This window comes from Gracilinanus agilis, chromosome 4 (assembly GCF_016433145.1).
Source record: "Gracilinanus agilis isolate LMUSP501 chromosome 4, AgileGrace, whole genome shotgun sequence".
NCBI classification, from domain to species: Eukaryota; Metazoa; Chordata; class Mammalia; order Didelphimorphia; family Didelphidae; genus Gracilinanus; species Gracilinanus agilis.
The window spans coordinates 31,360,030-31,385,783 of record NC_058133.1 but is presented as its reverse complement, the minus strand read 5'-3'; the positions used below and the strand labels follow the sequence as shown (position 1 = coordinate 31,385,783).

The 25,754-nt window shown below is 37.6% G+C and overlaps 1 protein-coding gene across 1 annotated transcript in view; it reads left to right on the top strand.

The window, feature by feature from the left end:
• Nucleotides 1-25,754, top strand: part of LOC123247492 (cytochrome P450 4A5-like) — a 51,194-nt gene that overhangs the window by 9,806 nt on the left and 15,634 nt on the right. Inside the window, exons 4-8 of the mRNA XM_044676401.1 lie at nt 4,147-4,274; nt 7,228-7,352; nt 7,434-7,588; nt 17,261-17,367; nt 19,820-20,010. Of these exons, the coding sequence (XP_044532336.1) occupies nt 4,147-4,274; nt 7,228-7,352; nt 7,434-7,588; nt 17,261-17,367; nt 19,820-20,010 (706 nt within the window). The remainder of the gene's footprint in view (nt 1-4,146; nt 4,275-7,227; nt 7,353-7,433; nt 7,589-17,260; nt 17,368-19,819; nt 20,011-25,754) is intronic.

The window sequence follows — 25,754 nt, the reverse complement described above, 5'->3', positions numbered from 1 at the left end:
TACCATTTTTTACCATTTGGTCGGCTTTGCTTTTTTTTTCCCATTTTTTATTTTATTTTTTTTTAACCCTTAACTTCTGTGTATTGGCTCCAAGGCAGAAGAATGGTAAGGGTAGGAAATGGGGGGTCAAAGTGACTTGCCCAGGGTCACACAGCTGAGAAGTGTCTGAGGCCAGATTTGAACCCAGGACCTCCTGTCTCTAGTCCTGACTCTCAACCCACTGAGCTACCCAGCTGCCCCTTCCCATTTATTTTTAATTTTTATAAATAATGTAACTGGTAACATAACAATAATATAATTCATATAATTTGTTATAAGTATGTAATAAATTATAATACATATGCTTATACAAGAGAAATAAATTCTGGGGCAGCTGGGTAGCTCCCATTGCCCACCCTTACCACTCTTCCACCTAGGAGCCAATACACAGAAGTTAAGGGTTTAAAAAAAAGAGAGAGAAAATAAATTCTTACATTAACTATATCCCAAAACTTATGCCATTCTTTTTTTTCCTCCCTCTTTCCCCTCCTACTGCCCCAAGAAGGCAGGTGATATGATATAAGTTGTATATATATTATCACATAATATATATTTCCCTGTTTGCTCATTTTCCCCAGACTTTTGTACCTCTTTTTCCATTTGTTTTATTCTTCTATTAAAGAAGTTCTCTTCAGTGAATTTTTGCACCTTTTTTCCTATTAGGCCAGTTCTGTTTTTAAGATGATATTTTCTTCATGAATTTTGCGCATCTTTTGCCAAGCTATTAATTCTCTTTTGTGTCTAAAGATCTACCATGGAGAAGGATTGTTCTGTCAGGTCTCCAGAGACAGAACATGAAAAAATGCAGGGAATCAACAAAGAGGCAGGAAATGTGAGTTTGCCATTTCTTCTAATTGCCTGGGTGACTTTATATGATTCCCTAACCCCTCTATGTGCCTCATTTTCCCCTTCTGAAAAATGAAGAGGATTAACTAGCAATCACAAAAATCATGCTTTCATTCCTCTGATCCTCAGAAATAGTGGCATCCACTTAGATGTTAGGTACTGTACTGCATATTTGGGGGGAAGAGGAATAATACGAATGAAAGTCACCTGACATCAACTTATTGGAGAGACAATATTTCTATACATCTGAATAATGCATAGCAGCTCTTCAAGTTGTGGTGGAAAGAGTATTGGGTCTGAAAGATTTTTTGTTTGTTTTCATTTTTGCCCCAAGTTCGCCACTTAACCTCTTAGTCTTAGTCTCTTCATTTTGTAAAATAAGGATAACAATCTTTGCCCTTCTTGCCTCCCAACATTGTTGTTATGTGAAACATGCTTTGCAAACCTCGAAGTACAGACGTATATTAAGGGCAAGGTGACTAGTTTTTCCTCAAAGCACTGAAATATAAAGAGCATGGGCAGCACTTTTACTTCTTCCAATAGCAGAAACATGAAATTAGCACCAAAAGATATTAGTTAAAATACGAAGCTATCAAATATTGTGCTTCCCCTCCTCCTTTGGCCATATCCTGGCAGAAGTGTTTTCTGGAACAGTCCTGCTCTATCTCCCAGTATCAGTATTAGGCAAGGGCTCAAAGTCTGGGTAACCATCTCAGAACAATAGTAACTTAAACTGTTGGTGTACCCTAGAGAGTCATTTTCCTAAAACTCTGGAATCTTACTTTTGTGTAATTAGAATTTTGTACCCCTGGACTTCATTTTCCAGATCCCTTTCCTTTTGTCCCCATGTTTCATCCTTACATTTTGAAGATAAGTTTGTGTAACTCTCTCTCTCTCTCTCTCTCTCTCTCTCTCTTCCTCCTCCTCTTCCTCCTCCTCCTCCTCCTCCTCCTCCTCCTGCTTTTCATGGTCTGGGAAACTTCTCTTTACTGATGGTATTTACTTTCCTCTACTTCAAGTGATTAATAAATCTTATAAAATATAATACTTGGAGTATTGGATATTAATTTTTAATCTTACACTTTCACCTCTCAGGATTCTCCTTTTTACCTGGCTAAAAGTAAACCCAAGAGACACTTCTCTTCTTTGACTTAATCAAAGACTTTTTCCCCTTTTCTTCATTTGATAATGATCTTGATCAGTTCAGGAAAGAGTATTTTTATAAGCTCACCAGGAGTGAGTGCCAGTGGAGATGGGTTTGAAATTGCTTAGGTGTTAAAGAATTGTGTAAAATATTTCATTGTGTGACTCATTTCAAACATATAGTTAAAGAAAGATTTTTTTTTAAAAACCCTTACTTCTGTCTTAGAATTGATACTAAATATTCGTTCCAAGGCTGAAGAGTGGCAAGGGCTAGGCAACTGGAATTAAGTGATAAGTGACTTACCTAGGATCACACAACTAGGAATTGTCTAAGGCCAGATTTGAACCCTGGGCCTCCCATTTCCAGGACTGGCTTTCTATCCACTGAGTCACCTCTCTGCCCCTAAAGAAAGATTTCTACGGATTTTCATTCAATTGAGACCCAAGACTTCAAAGTACTCTCTTAATATTATTTTTAATATGTAGCATAAAAGAGGTAGTGGAGCAAAAGGGTATTTAGTCTATTTTCCCATAAAAGGAGAGACCCTAGACTTTGCATGAGTTTAAGAAAGGATGTGGGGCAACTAGGTAACACAGTATCAGGCCTAGGGTCATGAAGACTCATCTATCTGGGTTCAACTCTGACCTCAAATACTTAATAGCTGTGTGACCTTGGACAAGTCACTTAACCTTGTTTTGTCTCAGTTTCTTCATATGTAAAATGAGCTGGAGAAGGAAATGGCAAACCACCCCCATATCTTTGCCAAGAAAACCCCAAATGGTATCACAAAGAATAAGACAGACTGAAACAGCTAACAATAATAAAGGATGCTGTTCTTTGCAGCACTGAATAGGGAGGAAAGGGGAGTCAACATGGGAGGTGCAGGAGGGGATAATTAATCAGCTCTCACAGTTGGACTTGTGATTATTTGGCTATTCCTAATTTAGCTGATGCTCTCTTACACTAAGGGAAATATACTGATAGCCCAAATCTAACTGCCAAGCCTTTTAGGTCATTTACTCATGAATAATTCTGAATATAACTTTGCCCTTTTCAGCTATCTCCAGATTTCTGCCCTAACTCTTTGACAATGTATGAACTCAGTGGTATGGATATTACCTCCTCAAATACAGAGAGCAACTTCTCTGGGTGTTAGGAGAAAGGTTCTAGAAGGTGCTAAGGCTAAAAGACTCATTCCCTGAAGACAATTAGTTGAGGATCCCTTCAGAACTTAACAAGGCAGACCCTAAAACTATAAATATCCAGTCTGACATGGGACCATATTCAAAGTCAGTGTCAGTAAACATTCATTAAGCACCTACTATTTGCCAAGCATTGTGTTAAAGCACTGGGTATACAAAGCTACCCATAAGATAGCCCCTGCTCTCAAGGAGCTTACACTCTAACAGGGGTGACAACATATAAAAAGAATCTAAAAAACAGGTGGAAAAGAAGAGGGTACCAGCCACCAGAGATGAACTAAGCATCTGCTTCTGTGCCAAGCACTGTGCTAGGAACTTTGTGATATACAGAAAGGTGACAGACCAAGGAAATCTGAAGCATGACGAAGCCTGCAAATGGAAAATGATCTGAGGAGGTGTGAGTTACAGATTTGATTTCATCTTACAGGATGATGTACTTCAGAAGATCAAGAAGTCCAGAAAAGTGGCCAAGTGGGAAAATCGACCAAGTGGGAAAATCTTCCCAACTTGATAAACCCTCCCTAAGTTTGTTCCACTAAGATAGCCTTCCAGAGTTTATAATCATATCTACGTGAAAACAATACAGTCCGTGTAAAATTCATAGTAAACTTCAAAATATCAGCTAAACATCCATTCTTTCTTAAATAAAAATAACAACAGCTGCTTTTTCTATATTGTTTTATAAATCATTTCCCTTCTGTAAACTATGTATAGAAGAAAGTATGTATGTGTTATCCCATTTTATAGCTGAAGGAACCAAAACTTAAACTGGTTATTTGCCCACAATTGTACAGCTGAGAGATAAGAGAGCTAGCATTCTAGCCACTATCTTCTGAGGCCACCATGCTTTCCATGATGCAGCATGAGCATTCTCATGGCATGATCTGAATTTTTTTGTCTTTGTGATATCTTAAGGAAGAGGACTGCTGAGCCTGGAAGGAAAGAAGTGGTACCAGCATCGCCATCTGCTGACTCCTGCCTTCCACTTCAGTATTCTGAAGCCCTACATCCATGTGATGAATGATTCTGTCTGCAGGATGCTGGTGAGGGAATAGACAGCTCAGGGACCCTGTGAGTTGCTGGATATCCAGCCACCAGAGATGAACTAAGCATCTGCTTCTGTGCCAAGCACTGTGCTAGGAACTTTGTGGTATACAGGAAGGTGAGGGACCAAGGAAATCTTGAACAAGATGACTTCACAGATCCCTAATAATTCTGAGCTTATGTGTCTCTGATTGACATAAAGTTTTAAATTTTGCAAAGGGTTTTAAATATATTAAGCCACTACAAGCTTGTGAGAAACATGCTATAGACATTATTATCCCCATTTTACAGATGAGCAAAGGGAAGCTCAGACAGGTTTAATTACTTGGCCATTATCACACAACTAGTAAGAGTAGATAAAAAAAATTGAACTTAGGTTTCTGATTTCAACTCTTGTGCTCTCTTCCCTGTCATGATGCCTCCTGAATATGCATTTTCCTTCCCTGATGCAAGTCCATGGCTAGCTCAGAAGAGGTAGATAGTTTTGGCACCCTTTTCCCTCCTACTCTGCATTCTCCTCTTGCCTTTTGGTAACTCTTCCCTCAGAGAAAACCCAAGTATCTCACACCATGCTCATGCCCTCTCTTCAGTATCCAGATAGTCTACATGCTTCAGAATGGCTTACTTATCTTCCACTGCAGTCTAGACTGTCATCATTTCTATGCACCTCAAAGAAATTAAAGGTTAGAAGGATAACAGTCTGATGGAACTAATTTAAGTAAGTATATCAAAGGTATTGATCACTTTAGTCCTCCTAGAGAATCCTAGAAATCAAAATGGCAATCTAGGAGGGATCTTAGAACAGAGATCTGAGAATAAGAACAAAACAACCATAATAATTATCCCAGATTTTTTTAAAAAACAGATAATGTAACATATCTATTCCTAAAAGATGAGAATATCAGTTACTCTTCCAAGTAGGATAATTACATGTTTAAGTCCTTTATACAGATCAGATGAAAAATATCCATAAACACTTAGAAGAAAGCAACATATTAGCTAAGGAACAAAAAGAATGTGTAAAAAGTCCAATGATATAAAGGATAACTTATTATAAATTCAGGGATTATTAAATATGCTGTCTAAATATGCCATAATATTTATACTGATTTATTATTATAAGGTTATTGGCTGAGCTTCTCACTTCTGTATTAGCTATAGTCTAAGAATCTGAGAATATTTGATGCCCATTATAAAACTTTTTATAATTTAAAATTTATTTTTTTAATTTAAAAATAAAACTTTTTATTTTAAACACACCATGAACATAATAATATTATGAGCAATTAAAAATGGCATTTTTCAGAGAGATCATTTAAACTTATTGTAGTTCTACTTTTACTTAAATCCACTTGGCATCTCTCCTAAAAAGAAATTAGTTTGACTATTAAGTTAAAGAAGGAATTAAGCTAAAACAACTTATTAATCACTTGAATGACATAAAGCATTATGGCTAAACTAAAAAAAAAAAAAGAAATTCCTTCACTTCTTGGGATCTTTCTCTAATAATTTCAAAATGTCATTGAAATTTTACAAGTGTAAAATTCTCAATGTGTTGCCAAAGAAAGAGAGTCTGAAGGCTTGGAGCTTGAATCCAGAGGTCACATTGAATCAGGGGATGAAACTAATGGCTACAAATACGTTCATCTTCTCTATCAAGAAAAATCAAACGAAAATATATAAAGGATAAAGCTATGGTTGAATGTGTTAAGAGACTTTCTGGCTTCCTGAAATCAAAGTAAAATGAGGAAAATACACCTACCAAATAACAGCCAATGTACATCTTTAAAATTAGAAAACACATTACAACAGATTTGAAAAGTTTCCTTGAAAAACCCTCTGCAATGTTAATGAAACAGAGGGCCCGTCACTCTAAGGAATCTATAGAAATCTTAACACTTTTTCAAAAAAGTTACTTTAAATAGTTTTTGAATTTACAGAAATCCTTTGGAAGCACACAGATGTTACTTCACAAAGCAAAGGGTGACACCAGATACTAGATTTGTTGGATGTATCCAAAAGTGGTTTTCCTCTTGACAGGCTCCATGAAACAACTCATATCCAAGAATATGATCTCTATCCCAAGATGCTTCATGAATAACATCCACATGAACTCAACCAATAATATGTCAACACTGGGGGAGCTAGATTGCCCAGTGGTTAGAGAGGCAGGCCTGGAGACAGGAGGTAGTGAGTTCAAATCTGACCATAGACAATTCCTGGCTTTATGACTCTGGGCTAATCACTTCAATAAGTTCAACAAGAAGCTGATGTACTTATACTTATTTTCAGTCATTAAAAAAAGCAGTTATTTTTATCTACTTGGGCAATATTTATAGAACATTAGCTATAAAATAATAATGGTAGGATGACTTATCAAAGGAACATTTCTATTTGAGCACCACCCAGAAAATCGTTAAATATGAGAATAAGGTTAGTAAATATTAATAGGATATAATTGTTTCATCATATTAAAGAATGTCAGAACTGGCAAGGAATATAAATATTATGCAATGCACAAAATCTAATTCATTTGTTTATGTAGCCATTCAGTGTGTCAGTTCATTGGTCAGTAGAAATAATAATTCAAAGAGATTAAATGTCTGTCCCAGGGCCAACCAGTCATCAAGATCAGATTTGAACCCAGATCTTCTGATTTCAGGTCGAGAGTTCCTTCTATTATATCAAACTATCAGTGTTAACATCTTTAGATATGATATTTTGTTCCCTAACACACAGCTGGGGGAAAAGAGGGAGATGGAAGAAGGTAGAGAGAGTGGGCAGAAAGGGAATGAAGGATAAGAGTGAGAAACAACGAGAGAGCAAAAAGAGAAGGGAAAGAGAGAAGAGATTAAGAGAGGGACAGAGGAAGGGAGAAAGGTCAAGCCATAGGCTATCAAAGAAAGATTGTTGGAAGACATCGATGATGCCAGTTTTACTCTTCTTTCTCAGGATACATGGGAGAAGCTCAGCACCCAGGACAGTTCTGTGGAGATTTGTGAGCCCATTCGCCTGATGACCTTGGACAGCATCATGAAATGTGCCTTCAGTGTCCAGACCAGCACCCAGACAGAAAGGTCAGTGGGGAGGGTCACATGGGAAGAGGCCTATTGACCAGCACTATATCCTCTGATAATGCATTGTGCCTCTTCTTGTAGCTTCTCAACCAACTACCTCTCAACTGTGACAAAACTCTCAGAACTCATCTTCTGCCGCCTGTACAACTACTTCTATCACAATGACTTAATTTACAGATGGAGTTCTCAGGGGCAAGAATTCCAAGCTCTCTGCCAAATAGCACATCAGCACCCAGGTATTTTCCTGCACCTTGGACTATTTCTGCATGCTCTTTAGTTCATAGACCCTTGCTGGCTGGGACACTTACTTTAATTAAATTCAACAAAAATAGATTAATCACCAGCTATGTAGCAAGAACTCTGATAGGCTCTCTGGATCCAAAGAAAGGAATGAAAACAGCCTTGTATATCTTACATTTTACCTTGGGATTAAAACATATACATTGATAATTAAATACAAAATATAGACAAAGAAATTCTGAGGAAGTGCTATAATACACATACATAGGAGTTGTCAACCTGAGCTGAGTCTTGGAATTCCTAAGGAATCTAGGGATTCCAAGGACCAAGGGAAGGAGGGCGAGAATTCCAGGCATAAGAGACATACATTTTTGTGTCTCCAGTGCCTAGCACACTGTACACACTTAATAAGTAGCAGCAGATTTGATGGCAAAACCAAACTTCAAGTAATATTTATGCTGACAGGGATAAATTTAAAGTCTTACACTCAAGTACAAAATGACAACTTCATAAGTATAAGATTGGGGAAATGGGTTAGAAAGCAGGTTTTTAAAAAATAATTGAGGTTTTTAGCTAAAACACATATTCAATTTGAGCCAATAGTATGATAGCGAAGCCAAGAAATATAATTCAATCAAAGGCTGCATTAAAAGAAATATAATTTGGGGGCAGCTGGGTAGCTCAGTGGATTGAGAGTCAGGCCTAGAGACAGGAGGTCCTAGGTTCAAATCCGGCCTCAGCCACTTCCCAGCTGTGTGACCCTGGGCAAGTCACTTGACCCCCATTGCCCACCCTTACCACTCTTCCACCTATGAGACAATACACTGAAGTTAAGGGTTTAAAAAAAAAGAAATATAATTTCCAGGAATAAGCAGAAGATGCATCTACCATATTCTGCCCTAACTGGGCAAAATCTAGAGTATTTTAAGATTTCTGGGTATCTTTGGGGGGATATCATTGGTAAACTTAAGAGTATCAAAAGGAGAGCAATGGGTTTGGGGAAAAACCTTGAGATTGTAGTTTATGAAATTTGGTTAAGGAAGTCAAGGATATTTATCCTGGAGAAGACCTAGAGGAAGTAAGATAACTAAATTGAAATTTTATTTTGCTTAGCCCCAGTAAGGAAAACAAATAAAAATAGGTAGAAGTTGTAAAAAAAAAGTAGCTTTCAAGATTATATAGGAAAAGCTTTCTTTATAATTAGAATTTTCCAAGAGCAAAATAGGCTACTTTGGGAGATGGTGGATTCCTTTTCTTTCAAGTTATTGAAACAAAGGCTTAATGACCATTTGGATGTTTTATGGTAAGAATTCATGTTCAGGTATGGGTTGGACTAAATGACTCAGAGATTCCTTCCCAATCAGAGATTCTGAGAATCTTATTTTGAACATAGTGTGACTGGGATATGTCAGGTTGCCATTGGTAGATACCATGTATAAAGTGCTGTGTAAACTTTAGAGCACTGCTAACCAGCTTTTAACAAAGGAAAGTTTAGAAGGAAAAATGAAGTTGATATATTTAATAAGCAAATTTCAAAACAATTATAATCAATATCATATTGAAAGGACACTCATTAAGCATTTATTTTTTCTAAATGAGAGAGAGAGAGAGAGAGAGAGAGAGAGAGAGAGAGATTATCTAGGACTCAAATCCCTACCCTTTGAGAGTTTGCAATGAGACAAACATACTTACAGTAATAAATATGTAGCAGAGAAGAAACCATAAAACTACATTCAATAAGTCATTCTGAGTTCCAGTTCTGGAGCCAAGATGGAGGAGAATCAGGGAAGTTCAAAATCACCATGAGAATCCTTTCCAACCAATCTCAAAATAATGCCAGAAAATGAAGAAAGGAGTAAAAGAACCAACAAGGAGACTAAGGAGCAAATCTCAGGCTGCTGGCAGGGAAAACTCAAGCCTTGGGGGATGGGTAGTAATACAGCTAGAACTCTACTCCCCTCCCTTGCCAGTACAGAAGTCTGTCAGCTGATCTTAACTGAAAAGAAAGGTGGGCCAATGGCTTCTTGTATTATCTAACAAAAACTTCTCCATATAGCTGAACTTAATATCACAAAAGTGTATTCCCACAAGAAACTGATGTCTCTAGTTGTTGGATGTTATCTCCAACCAAGGATGGGTGATATATTCAAAGTGCCTTTAGAGCTGATCCCTCAGATTTCCAACTGTCACTGGAATAGAGTAATGGAGGATGTCTCTAAGGTAAGTAGATTTTGACCACAGCTGTCTTATTCAAAGGATCCCCACACTAACTGACTTGGTTAAGATAATACTTTAATGACTGGAGAAGCAGAGGGTAAAAGGTAGATGAGGGGTGAGAGGAGCAGGGCAAAACTCTCTAATAATCTGAGGTGATATAAGTATGGCTTCTTCCAAAGCAGAGGAGAAACTCCAACTGAAATTTTTTCCCTATTCTCCATTATAGTTATTTCTACTCAATTATATTAAAGAAAGAATAAATTCAAGATGGCTTGTAGAAGGTGTTGACTGCAGGTTTATTGCCTCAGAAGATCTGTTTCTAATAACTGCTAGTAGGATCTTTCTGCAGCAGTATTGAATCAAGGCCAGTGAGAGACAGCCTTGACAGGCTATCTATAAGAGTAAAAGGATAGATAACACTAAGCTCTTTTGGTCAGAGGTTTGCTAGGCCTAAGTAAGTGGTTTCCACCACCCTCTTTCCTTCCAGCACCCCGATCCCATAATGATTGAGTCACAGCTTGAGGTAGCCCTTTATATACCCTCATTCCAACTGGCTTTAACTGCCCTAGCATCATGGGGTTCTGTTAACTTGTACCCCACTTGGGATTCTGAAGTTACAAGACAGAGCAAAACAACTTTCGAGAAGATAAAAACCTAAAGGATAGACAGAGAACATCTGGGGCACTGGGGTGAGAGGGAAGAACAGATAGCATGAGGCTACAGCAAGGAGTGAGGAGCAAGCCACACCCCACCACCCCACATTTGCTGTGCCAGGTTCTTAACATGAGCCCAAGTCAACATCCAGATCCTGAGACCCTGCCTGGGCAAATAGAGATCCAAGCCAACGCATACTCCTTGAAATTCCAAGCACACCTGCAGTCAAGTCTGGAATTCAAGCCCAGGGAAGTCTGTACTGAAGCAGCCTGGTATATGTGAGCCAAGAGCAAAACCAGGAGGCCCAGTCTGGACCTGTGGTGAGGACATAGATCCCATTTTGGGTAGTTGATAAAACCAAAGTGGGGGCCCCCTGATCTTTCTGCCAAAAACTCAAGACAGAGCCCCAGTACAGGGCAAACTACTGTGTGCCTGACCAGATTAAGCCCAGAGTGAGACCAAAAGCTTATACCTAAGCCTGAGACTAGAATTTGAGCAATGCCTGACCTGATCAAGCTCACAGTGAAACCAAAAACTTCACCCAAGGTGAGAATTTCAGCTATCAGCTATTTCAAGAGTTAATTGAATCGGCAGAGGGAGGTAGCTCTCAGAGCTCCAAGCCCTCGGGCCATCATACCATCTTAGAAGAACTGAAACTTGCAGAAATCCAAAAATAAAGCTAAGGGTAGCATCAAGGAAGGACTGAAGTTCAAGAGGCTACCCTAACCTTCCAGAGAACAGAACCTATGTATAAAAAGTTTAGGAAAATGAGCAGACAATGAAAAAAGCATGTAACTATAGAGAATTTTAATGGAGACAAAGGGCAAGGTAGAGACACAGAATGGGACAGTAAAAGCAAATCAAACACACTCAAATCCAAAAGAAAAATATGAATTGGACACAGATTCTGGAAGAGCTCAAAAAGGACTTCAAAAACCAATTAAGAGGGGGTAGCTGGGTAGCTCAGTGGATTGAGAGTCAGGCCTAGAGATGGGAGGTCCTAGGTTCAAATCTGGCTTCAAACACTTCCCAGCTGTGTGACCCTGGGCAAGTCACTTGACCCCCATTGCCCACCCTTACCACTCTTCCACCTAGGAGCCAAGACACAGAAGTTAAGGGTTTAAAAAAATTAAGAGAAGCAAAGGAAAAATGGGGAAGAGAAATGAAAACAATGCAAGAAGAAATGAAAGCAAAAGTTGACAGAGGAAAATCAGACCTTAAAAATTACTATTGAACAACTAGAAGCTAATGATTTCATGAGATATCAAGACACAATAAAAACAAAATCAAAAGAATGAAAAAACATAAGAAAACATGAAATATCTCATATAAAAAAAAACAACTGACCTGGAAACTATATCTAGGAGAGACAATTGAAGAATCTTGGACTATCTGAAAGCCATGATAAAAAAAAGTTTGGACATCATAATATAAGAAATTATTTTTTAAAACTGCCTAGATATTCTTGAGCAAAAAAATAAAGTTGAAATTGAAAGAACTGACAGATCACCTTCAGAAAGAAATCCTCAAATGGCAACTTCCAAGAATATAATAGTGAAATTCAAGTCAAGGAGAAAATACTCTAAGTAGCCAGAAAGAAACACTTCAAAAACCATAGAGCTACAATCAGGATCACACAGAGGATTGAAAGGCATGGAATATGATATTCAGGAAGGCAAAAGATCTAGGTTTACAACCCAGAGTCACCTATCCAGCAAAACTGAGTATATTTTTTCAGGGGGTGGGGGGAGGTCATTCAATAAGATAGAAGGCTTCTGAACATTCCTGAGGAAAAAACCAGAACTAAAAGAAAAAATTTGAAATCTATACACAAGATCCAAGAGAAGCCTAAAAAGAGAAATTTTAAGGGACTCAATAAAGTTAAACTGTATGTATTCCTACATGGAAAGAGGATATCTGTAATTCTTACAAATTATTCTTAGCAGTAGAGCAGATAGAAGGAGTATGCTTAGACAGAGAGTGGGGAAGTAAGCTGATTATGATGACATGATGTTCAAAAAAATCAAGGGGAGAAAAAGAGAATTGCTGAGAGAAAAGGGAAAGGAGTGATGGAATGGGGTAAATTATATAGCATAAAGAGGCATAGAAAATTACTGAAGGGGAGAGGTGGATGTGTGTGATAATGGGAAATGCATAAACTTTACTCTCATAACTAGCTCAGAGAGGGAATATACTCAAGGTATAGAATTCTATATTACCCTACAGAGAAGCAGAAGAGGACTAAGACGAGGAAAAAGGAAGGGGGTGATGTGGGGATGTGATAAAAAGCAATACACTCATGAGGAGGAACAATGTGAAAGGGGGGAAATAATGGAAAATAAAAAAGAGGCAATATACAGTTAGTAATCATAACGGTGAATTGAAATAAGTGAGTTAAACTCACCTATAAAACAGAAGCAGGTAGCAGAGTGGATTAAAAACCAGAATCCTATTCTATGTTGTTTATAAGGAAAACATTTGAGAAAGGGTGACACACATAGAGTAAAGGTAAAAGACTGGAGCAGACTCTATTATGTATCATCTAAAGTAAAAAAAGCGATAAACAGGAGTAGCAATCATGATTTCATACAAAGTTAAAGCAAAAATTGATCTGATTAAAAGAGATAAGGAATGAAAATACAGCTTGCTAAAAGATACCATTATCAATGAAGTAATATCTATACTAAACATATATGCACCAAATGGTATAGCATACAGATTTTTTAAAGGAGGAACTAAAGGAACCTAAGGAGGAAATAGAGAGTAAAACTACACTAGTGGAGGACCTTAACCTCCCCCTACCAGAACTAGATAAATCAAACTAAAAAAAAAAAAAAAGAAAGAAGTAAGGGAAGTGAATAAAATTTTTGAAAAATTAAAATTAATAGATATCTGAAGAAAACTGAATAGGGATAAAAAGAAATATACCTTCTTTTCAGCACCACAAAGATTGACCATATACTAGGGCATAAAAACAACACAAACAAATGTAGAGAAGCAGAAATAATAAATGCAACCTTTTCAGATCATAATGCAATAAAAATTATAATTAGTAAGGGTTCATGGAGAGGCAAATTAAAAATTAATTGGAAAGTAAATAATCTAATTCTTCAAAACTGGTGGGTTAAAGAATAAATCATAGAAACAATTACTGATTTCATTGAAGAGAATGACAATGAGGAGACAACGTATCAAAATTTACCCAAAGCAGTACTCAGGGGAAAATTTATATCCCTGAGTGCCTATATCAACAAAATAGAGAAAAAAGTAGATCAATGAATTGGGCATGAAACTAAAAAAAACTAGAAAAAGAACAAATTAAATATCCCCAGATAGAGGCAGCTGGGTAGCTCAGTGGAGATGGGAGGTCCTAGGTTCAAGTCCGGCCTCAGACACTTCCCAGCTGTGTGACCCTGGGCAAGTCACGTGACCCCCATTGCCCACCCTTACCACTCTTCCATCTAGGAGCCAAGACACAGAAGTTAAGGGTTTAAAAAAATCCCAGATAAAAACTAAATTGGAAATCCTAAAAATCAAGGGAGAAATTAATAAAATTGATATTAAAGAAAGTATTGAACTAATATATAAGACTAGGAGTTGGTTCTTTGAAAAAATAAAATAGATATAGTATTGGTTAATTTAATTTAAAAAAGAAAGAAGAGAATCAAATTACCAGTATCAAATATGAAAAAGGAGATTTCACCTCTAATAAAGAGGAAATTAAGACAATTATTAGGAGCTATCTTGCCCAATTATATGAAAATGTAGGTGAGATGGATGAATATTTACAAAAATATAAATTGCCTAGATTAACAATAGAGGAAATAGAATACTTAAATAATCCCTCCTCAGAAGAAGAAATCAAATAAGCCATCAATGAACTCCCCAGGGAAAAAAATCTCCAGGGCCAGATGGATTCACAAGTGAATTCTATCAAACATTTAAAGAACAATTAATCCCAGTACTATGCAAACTATTTGACAAAATAAACAAAGAAGGAGTCTTACCAAATTCTTTTTTATGACACAGATATGGTACTGATTCCCAATCCAGGAAGACCAAAAACAGAGAAAGAAAACTACAGACCAGTATCCTTAATGAATATAGATGCAAAAATCTTAAATAAAATACTAGCAAAGAGACTACAGCAAGTTTTCACAAGGATTATTCAGTATGACCAGGTGGGATTTATACGAGAAATTCAAGGCTGGCTTAATATTAGGAAAAACATCCACATAATTGACCATATCAATAATCGAACCAACAGAAATCACATGATTATCTCAATAGATGCAGAAAAAGCCTTTGACAAAATACAACACTATTGAAAACACTAGAAAGTATAGAAATAAAGGGCCTTTCCTCAAAATAATAAGTAGTATTTATTTAAAACCATCAGCAAGTATCATCTGCAATGGAGGTAAGTTAGAAGCCTCCCCAATAAGATCATGAGTGACACAAGGATGTCCGTTATCACCACTATTGTTTAATATTATCTTAGAAATACCAGCAGTAGCAATTAGAGGGAAAAAAGAAATGGAAGGGATTAAAGTAGGCAATGAGGAAACTAAACTATCACTCTTCCCAGATGATATGATGACATACTTAAAGAATCCTAGAAAATCAAGTAAAAAACTAGTGGAAATAATCAATAACTTTAGCAAAGTTGCAGGATACAAAATAAACCCACATAAATCATCAGCATTTCTATATATTTCCAACAAAAAAAATCAGCAGCAAGAGTTAGAAAGAGGAAATCCACTTAAAATTACTCTAGACACTATAAAATATTTGGAAATCTATCTACCCAGATGAACACAGGAATTATATGAATACAAAACACTTTCCACACAAATAAAACTAGACCTAAACAATTGGAAATACATTAGTTGTTCACGGGCAGGACAATCTAATATCATAAAAATAACAATCCTACCTATTTATTTATTCAGTGCCTATCAAAGTACCCAAAAGCTATTTTATAGAATTAGAAAAAATAATAACAAAATTCATTTGGAAGAACAAATGATCAAGAATATCAAGGGAATTAATGAAAAAAAATGTGAAGTATGGTAGCCTACTGTACTATAAACTGTACTATAAACTGTACTATAAAGCAGTAATCATCAAAACAATCTGGTACTGGCTAGGAGTGGGGTGGGTCAATAGAACAGACTGGGGGTAAATAACAGCAACAATCTTGTGTTCTATAAATCCAAAGATCCCAACTTTGAGGATAAGAACCCATTATTTGACAAAAACTGCTAGAAAAATTGGAAAACTATGGCAAAAATTAGGTTTAGATCAATATCTTATACCCTATACCAAGATAAGTTCAAAATAGATACATGATTTAAACATAAAGAATGATATTATAAATAAATCAGGTGAACATGGAATAGTATATCTGTCAGATCTATGGGGAAGGAAAGAATTTAAGACCAAGCAAGAGATAGATTACAAGATATAAAAAGATATAAAATGAATAATTTTGATTATGTTGAATTAAAAATGTTTTGTACAAACAAAACCAATGTAATCAAAATTAGAAGGGAAGCAATAAATGAAGAAAAATTTTTATAACAAAATTCTCTGACAAAGGTCTATTTTCTCAAATATACAAAAAACTAGGTCATATTTATAAGAAATCAAATCATTCCCCAAATGACAAAGTTTTCAGATGAAGAAATCAAAACTATCAATAATAATATGAAAAAATCTTCTAAATCCTACCTGATTAGAGAAATGCAAATCAATACAACTCTGAGGTACCACCTGACACCTGGCAGAGTGGCCAATATGACATTAAAGGAAAATAATAAATGTTGGAGGGGTATGGCAAAATTAGGACACTAATGCATTGCTGGTGGAGTTGTGAATTGATCCAACCATTTTGGAAGGCAATTTGGAATTATACCCAAAGGACTTTAAAAGAATTCATGTCCTTTGATACAGCAACACCACTACTGGGTTTGTACTCCAAAGAGATTTTTAAAAATGGAGTGAACCTGTTTGCACAAAAATATTCATAGCTGCACTTTTTGTGGTGGCAAAAAAATTGGAAAATGAGGGGATGTCCCTCAATTGGGGAATGACTGAATAAATTGTGGTATATGGTGGTGATGGAATACTGTTGTGCTATATTGAATAATGAACTGCTTGATTTCTAAAAGAACTGGGAAGACCAACATAAACTGAGGTGGAACAAATAAGCAGAACCAGGAGAACATTATACAGAGTAACTGAAACATTGTGGGATGATCAAATGTAATTGACTTTGTTACTAAAAGCATTAGATCCAGGACAATTCTGAGGGACTTATGAGAAAGAACGCTAGCCACATCTAGAGGAAAAAATGTGGGAGTAGAAATCCAGGAGAAAACATATGATTTATCACTTGTTTATATGGGCATATGATTTGGAGTTTTGGTTTTAAAAGATGAATAATATGGAAATAGGATTTGAGCGATAATATATGTGTAACCCAGTGAAATTGCTTGTCAGCTCCAGGAGGGGGGAAGGAGGAGGAGAGGGAGACAAGAAGAATCATGTAACCATGGGAAAAAATTAAAATTTTAAAAATTAAAAAGAGAAGTCATTCTACCCAGGATAGGAATCAAGATTACTTCCAGGGTATTGCTTTTCTAATTGACCTGAAATTGCAAACTATAAACATGGGTAAGTCATTAAGACCCCATTTTGGGTACCAGACCCTGAAATACTTCTCTGCAGAATCATTGTCAATAATTCTCCATGTGCTTCGTGGTAAGAGGGAAATATTTTGAATTTTCTCCCAGCTAAGATCATCCAGGAAAGGAGGGAAGCCCTCAAGAATAATTGTGAAGAGGACAAGATCCGAAAAAAGAAGTACTTGGATTTTCTAGATGTTCTTCTTTGTGCCAAAGTAAGTCTGTTAAACAGTCTGAGCAAACACACCCAATTCTTTGATTCTATTCAATCAACAGAGCCACTATTTATTTTTTTTTTAATTTAATTTAATTTTTTAAAACTCTTACCTTCCATCTTGGAGTCAATACTGTGTTTTGGCTCCAAGGCAGAAGATTGGTAAGGGTGGGCAATGGGGGTCAAGTGACTTGCCCAGGGTCACACAGCTGGGAAGTGTCTGAGGCCGGGTTTGAACCCAAGACCTCCCGTCTCTAGGTCTGACTCTCAATCCACTGAGCTACCCAGCTGCCTCTAAAGCCACTATTTATTAAGCAGCTACCTTATACTGGAATTATGCTAGGTGCTGGGGACACAAAGACAAAAATGATCATAATCCTTGACCTCAAAGGAATTTGCATTTTACTGGAAAATTGGAATGCATAGAAAGATCAGCAAATGGGTGGTTGGGATGAAACAGATGATTGGGTAAGGTGATTAGGTATCATCCAAGGAACTGATTGATGGCTCAAACTGATTCCATTTTGAGAAAATAAGTTTTATTACAAGAGAAAATAGTAACAGAGTGGCTAGGATAGTAAGTAAATAATTAAGGTGAGGTGTGGTAAATAAAAGTAGGGAGGGAGTAAAGAGTGTGAAAGGTAAGAGTGAAAAGGTAAGAGTGAAAGGTGGCAAGTAGGGGCTCTCAGGAATGCTTTTTATTTTGCTTGGTTACTAAGAATGGGTTTGTTTGGGCAGTTGTTGTCCTGCGTCTCCAGGGAACAAATATCACTTTAACCTGGTCCATTCTGGTCTGCGTGGCTTTACCCATGGTTCACTCTGTTTGTCCATTCAGGGGGAGCAAACCACAATGTCAATGAGATGCTAATGGCATGTTAAATGCCCTGGGACAACTTTATATCAAGTTCTGTTCTTTTCTGCCCAGACTCTAGAGGAGGTACTGAGTATGGAAACAGCACTGTTTGAACCTAGTCCTGTGTGACTAGAAAATTGAAGCACTTATGTTTGCTGTCCAGGGACCCAAATCAAGGGCCTAGGAGATGTCTAAAGATTTATGTGAGAAGTTTTCTCATAACCATTAATCTATGCAACTCATATATCTTACCTGAAAGGTAGCCCATTCCAATCAACTAATTACTGTCTCTATGTTCTTTTGAACGTTTACGGCTACTTGGCAGGGTTTGTGGGACATTTCAGCCCACATCAAAATGACCGATAATTAGATGAAATGAAGTTGTCAAAATTCAGACAACTGACAGTGCCCAGGCCCCAACCCTACATTCTGATGAAAAGGTAGAATTCTATTATTTTGACTATGTGTTAAAGTCACTTAAACTACTTAATTGTCTTTTATGTGGAAGAATATAATAGCTATTGGGATAGATAAAAAAAAATTTTAGCTCATTGTTTAGTAAGGATGTGAAAATAAATGCAAATAACTATGATATGCAATGCTACTTGACAAAATCATTAGGGAGGTGAAAATACAGCACCTTCGGAATTCAAGAGAGAAGGTTGTCATCATTGGGGAAGGGAGGTCCTATGAATGATGTCAATGAAGTCTTAAATCTTGTAATTTGAATTCCCTTCCACCTTCAACGTTCTTTTTTTGCCACAGTCAGTATCATATTTGACAGTAGAAAAGAATCATTAAGAAATTGGTTTGCCAGCTGTGTGACCCTGGGCAGGTCACTTGACCCCCATTGCCCACCCTTACCACTCTTCCACCTATGAGAAAATACACCAAAAGTACAAGGGTTTAAAAAATATATATATTAAAAAAAAAAGAAAGAAAAAGAAATTGGTTTGGTGGGATACAGCCAAAGTAATACTCAGGGGGAAATTTATATCTCTGAGTGCCTATATCAACAAAATAGAGAGAGAAAAGATCAATGAATTGGGCTCGTAACTTAAAAAAGTAGAAAGAGAACAAGTTGAAAATCCTCAGATAAAAACTAAATTGGAAATCCTAAAAATTAAAGGATAAATTAATAAAATTGAAAGTAAAAAACTATTGAGTTAATAAATAAGACTAGGAGCTGGTACTTTGAAAAAACAAATAAAATAGATAAAGTACTAGAAAATCTAATAAAAAAGAGAAGAGAATCAAATTAACAGTATCATAGATGAAAAGGGTGATCTTACCTCTAACGAAGAGGAAATTAAGACAATTATTAAGATATTCTTTGCCCAATTATATGACAATCTAGGTGAAATGGGCAAATATTTACAAAAATATAAATTGCCTAGATTAACAAAAGAGGAAATAAGATACTTAAATAATCCCACTTCAGAAAAATAAATTGAATAAGCCATCAAGGATCTCCCTAAGAAAAAATCCCCAGGGCCAGATGGATTCACAAGTGAATTGTAGCAAACATTTAAAGAACAACTAATCCCAAAACTACAAAAAATTGGTTTGGGGGAAAGGAATACTTTTTTCCTTTTTTCAGAATGAAAATGGAGAAGGCTTATCAGATGAGGAGCTAGAGGCTGAGGTTAACACATTTGTGTTTGGTGGTCATGACACTACAGCCTCTAGTCTTTCCTGGATCTTCTACTGTATGGCCATGAACCTGGAGCACCAACACCGATGTCGAGAGGAGATCAGAAATATTCTAAAATATGGGGATACCATTACCTGGTAAGAATGTCAAATAATTGATCCTAATACCTTGATTGCTTGTTTCTTTCCTTCCTCTTATATCATAGATGCCTATCACTTATCCTTATTTCTTCAGACAAGGGCCCCTTGGTATATCCTTTTTCTAGTGGAGGTGGTTGTTCTCTTAAAAGAACAGGTGATCCCCAGGAGGATAAATTCTGATGAAAATCAATAACATACAAAACTAAAAAACAAAGCCATAACACAATGACTGGGTTTTGTAAAGGGTAGGGCATGGTACATTTTTTTAATCTTGCTTGCCTTCCTACCCTGTCTCACCTGTAGGGTGAATGCAAATCACAGCCTAAATTGAGCCAATATCCTTCACCCACTGCCAAATTGAGAAGAATTGTTGGATCATAGATATGGAGCTAGAAGGGAACTTAAAAGCAATCAAATACAGGCCTCTCCTTTCAATTAAGCTCCTTATCTGAAGTAACACAGCTAATAGTTGAAAGAGCTGGAATTAGAGCTCAATTTCTTTTGATTCCAAAGCTAGCATTCTTCATTGCATCTGGCTGCCTTTTGAGGGATATAACTAATATTCCAGAGGTCCTTACATAACTAATGGAGATCCTGGTAAAAGCCTTTACCTTTAATCTCTTTCTTGTCTGTGCTTCCTCACAGGGACCACCTAGACCAGATGCCCTACATGTAATATAGAAATAATACTGCCATATTTTCTTGGGGCAACCTGTCAATTGCCCTGGTTGAAATGTTGACCGTGGCATGAGCCACAGGGAGGTACCAACTGGCAGGTACCAAGGGCAGTTGGACCCAAGGTATATAAAGGCCTGAAGACCCAGGGCTGGGGTTCTTTCCTTACTTCACTTCTCACCTTCACTTCTACCCCTTGGGTGGGATCCGGGTGGATAAGGGAGGTGGAACGTGGGATATTTTAATTTACTAGGCCAGGCAGGGTTTAAAGATCTTTGCAGACCAAATAGGAACATCAATCTGATATACCAATTATTCCTTATCAAGAGATTGCTTTATATTTACCATCAAGAGATCATTTTATTTCTGTCCCAGGGCTGGTCCCTTGGGACAGCTAAAAATCATAGCAAGGAGTTCATCAACATCCTGAACTTAGATCTAGAAGGCAGTAATAGACTAGTTTCATAGTTTTCTTAACCCACTTTCCAATTTCCAATTCCTTTCCCAAACCAATTTATTCAATAAATCCTTAGTTAATTTAAGAACTAGTGTGTCCTACCTTAGGTCATCTTAGATATAAATAGCGACAGCTGTTCAAGATTCTAAGAGAGACTAAGTAACTCCATTACTGTTTAGACAGGAAGCACCATACTTCCCTTCCTGTCTAATCTCACTACCAACCAATAGTAGTTATTTCCTCAGCCAGGTCAGAGGCTGAAGGGAAATCATCTTAAAGGGGTTTAGTCCTTACCAAGGGAAATTACATCAATCCCTTGGCTGACTTAGGCACTGGGTATTTGTCATTCCTACATCCAGTAACTTCAGTCTACAGCTTGTGACTAATCCATATTAGTTTCCTGACTGCTTTACAGCCTTACCAACCACCATTACAGATTTAGTCATAAACCCTCATTACAGTTTTTGGCGAGTTCAGTTTAGGCAAAGAACCTACAATACCATCTTGAACATGGCTTTACTCAGGATGGCTTTTATTAGTAGTAGATTTTCCTTGTTACTTTGGACTGTGACACAAGAAGTAGTTGAATTTTGGTTTCATAAAGTCGCACAATTTATTATGAAGATGCTACATAGATGGTCTGTTGTGACCCTTGCTGAATTTATCTGTTTAGTGCTACATCAGTTGCAATTATTTTCACTCTGTTCCAAGGTTTTAAGGCATTCAAAAAAGTTTGTGCACATTTATGGCTGCTATTCCAAATCAATTCAAATGGTGTTGCTATTACAAATCCTAATGAGACTTTAACCCAAGAAGTACTTGAACAAATTAAGCTATTAGTCCAGGTGGTGAAACAGATCAGAGCAGGTAAAGAGCTAGACAACCACACTATTCTCCAATTAGAGATTATTGAGGTTAAACACATGGGGGCTAACACAACAGCAAACAACAAGGCAATGGCAAATAGTAGGGCACCTGAAGACAAGGTTACAGGGACTGAGACCACCATCTCTGTGCCACTCATAGTGGACAGGACTATTTTGCAGCCGGGGGATGACATTGTACATGTAAAATTTTGTAAAGCCTATATACTCAATGACCTAGAAGTCCTCCGGTGTCGTTTTCCAAAGTTCTACCTCTCCCCATATGAGTCGATAAAAGAAATGAAATGGATTTTCACTCTTTTCAAGCCTAGCTTTGATGACATCGAATTTTTACTGGGAGAATTCTATTTACCCTCAGAGAAAGAGAAGTTTTTAAATAAGACAAGGACCAATCCCAACTTAACTTCGTGGCCTACTGCGCATCAAGACCTAGAATTCACATCCCATGCAAACATGCGGTACTTGGTGCAATGTAGAACAGACCTATTAGAAGCAATGCATCTGCATGCAAAATGCCCAAATTCGTGGTCTAAGTTTGAGAAGCTTAGGCAGGGGGAAGACAAATACCCCAGTAATTTCTTGGACAAGCTTATCGAATCGGCAGAAATAATTTTAGGCCTGAGAGACATCCAAGCTCCAGAGACAGTTGACCATATAAGGAGATGATTTGTAAAAGGTGCTTTACTGCCTATCCAGACATACTTTAGGAAGAGCTGTCCCCAATGGTAAACATTGTCTCTAGAGGAAATACAACAGCATGCATCCTATATTCATGATTCCAAAGCCAGAGATGTTAGACCTGCTAGACAAAGTAATTCAGAGAAAGATGCTGACCTTAGAAAACAGCTAAAACAAGCTAAGAAAGACAAGATCAAAGAAAAAAGAACTTCGCTCTCCAGGCCAGCAGGGGACATAGACAATCTAGGCAGCCTACTAATAATTGCACACCAAAGAATTCATCTTGTAGGTGTTTTCTTTGCCATCGTTTTGGTCATGTGGTCCATCAGTGTCGTTTCAAGCAACAAATAGACTTTGGCAACAATAACAACAATAGCAGTTCTAGCCAAAGAGATGGGAATACGAGAAAAACATACTACAATTCCAGATGGTCCAACAAATCTGGAAGGGTAGAGGGTGCAAAACACACTGACCAATGTTGTAATCATGCATGCAAGAAGTACAATCAGACTCCGTCATTAGATCAGATGGAGAGATATTTGAAAGAAGGTGCGATACCCAAAAACTTACGAAGCCAAGCTTCTTTGAAAATGACTGACTTAACTGGAAATGACATTTGTGAATTGAATATAGGATTAATAGATGTTTCCAGTAGACTGGGCATGGGAGAGCATTTAGCAAGCTGCCCAAAAGGCAATGACATTTCTGATGCAGAAGACCAAGAATGGGTAGACATAATACAAATGCACAAAGAGATTTATGGGACACATGAAGATGACAAAAAAGGGGTCAGCTTACACATTCCACCAGAAAAGGATTGGATGTAAAGTTAAAGGGCTATGCAGGAATATGCAATGGCTTGTCTGCAGAAGCATTGCAATCTTGTTTGAATTCATCAACATCTCTTACTCCTCTCTTTATTCCATGTTTAAACCAACAGAATAGCTTGGATAAAGAAGAAAGCAGTAGGGATTTACAATGTATTCAGACAGGAATATCATTTGTAACCCTAAAGGAGTTGTGTCTCAAAATGCTACATTATTCTCTTGCTCTAGACATGAAAAACCAAGATGTAGTTAGAGAGACTGGCAAACAGAATGTTGAGAAAGGCTTGTCTTTTGCTGAGCAGAGCATTGTGTTACTGGGTGAGAGCAGTAACATAGACAATCCAAAACCTACTTTTCTCAGTCCCCTAGCTGATGAATTCAAACCTGAAACTTGGGGGAGAGAAAATCATCATTTGTCATCTCAAGTGGTTAATGGGCTCAATACTGACATCATTGAGAACTTCTCAGTGGTTGGAGACACCAAACAACTAATTTCAGCCACACAGACAGCAGGGCTGGATAGTGAACTCCAAACAGTCTTTGAGTTGGGAGGAGATACACCAGAAGTGTTGAAGGGAATACATACGATCTGTCAAATACACCCTGATGCATCTAATGGGAAAGCTCCTACTCTTGAAGACTGTGAAACTCAGAATACCAGAGAGGGAGGAAACAGTAGTAAAACCTCCACTTTTTCAGCTCTCAGCCAGTTTCAACCTGAGAATTCCATGAGCTCAGCTGAAGCCAGCTTGGTAACTACAGTTACTCACAGACCTGCTCTGAGTGAGAGCGAGGGTCTGCTCTCTAACTCAACATTCAATTTCAAATTTCCTTGTGACAGAGCTTCTGGGGCTGGTGCAGAAGCTTTTGTTTTGATTGGCAATCGTGACACAAGACTTGATGGAGTGCTTGTGCAGACCATACACATGACTGGATCCAAAATAAGTACACACAATCTACTGAGGATTCTCTATTACCCTTGGTCCCAGTTAAGTCCAGTAGCCACAAGGAACCCCTAGTTAGCCTGGAAATTGGGGGGGGGGGGGTCATCTATGATGCACTTTTGGACACTGGGGCTATGGTCTCTGTTCTCCGTCAGGCTCTGGAAGCATGCAAATATCAGGGAAGTTTGAGGGTGAGAGGTGCTTCAGGGCTAGCACAAGAAGTCCCAAAGCTCAAGGCCAAAATGGTAAAACTTGGCCCTCTCACCATCGATCACACTTTTCTGTTAATGCCATCATGTCCTTCCAACCTCGTCAGGAGGGATCTTTTATGTAAATTAGCTGTTACCATCCAATGCCAACTGGATGGGCAGATCTACTTCCATTTACCTAAGAGATCTCTGAAACATCATCCCATTTTGTTTTTAGACCCAGGCAGTGAGGAACCAATTTACCATCAAAGTGATAATGAATATCAAGTTCCTGATGACATACCAGATTATGTATGGGCTAAAAATTCAAATGATGTTGACAGAATTTTGTCTGCAGAGCCTGTAAGGATAGAAGTCAAAGAGGGAATACCACCACAAATTCCTCAGTTTAAATTGAGCAAGGAAGCTAATGAAGGTGTGAAACCCATCATAGAGAGTCTTTTAGAACAAGGAATTCTAAGATATGGCTTCTTACAATATAAAAACCCTATTATGCCTGTGAAGAAAGCAAAATTGACTCCTGATGGGAAGACTCAGTGGTGATTGGTACAAGATCTAAGAGCTGTTAATAACCATGTGAAGAAAACCTATGCAGTGGTTCCATCTCAGATCTTAACTGCCATACCAAACGTAGCTGCTTGGTTTACAGTCATAGATCTCTGTTCACCCTATTTTTCTGTTCCCCTGCACAGAGACAGCCAAGAGCTGTTCACCTTCTCATAGCAAGGAAAATCTGTTTTGTGGACCAGGCTTCCACAGGGATTCGTGGATTCAGCATCAATCTTCTGCCAAGTCTTGCAGAGAGACCTTGAGTTGATCACTTTCCAAGACAGCAAGATGATGCATTATGTAGATGACATGCTACTAATGTCTCCATCAGCTTCCATTTGCGAAAGAGAAAGCATGCACTTGCTCAAAGAGCTAGGCAAATGGGGACATAAGGTGTCAAAACCCAAACTCCAGGGGGTAAAAATACGAGTCGAATATTTAGGGTTCATCTTAGAAAATGGCACCAGGAGTATTTCTCAGAAGAGAATACAGGACATACAGAAGCTGAGCTTGCCAAA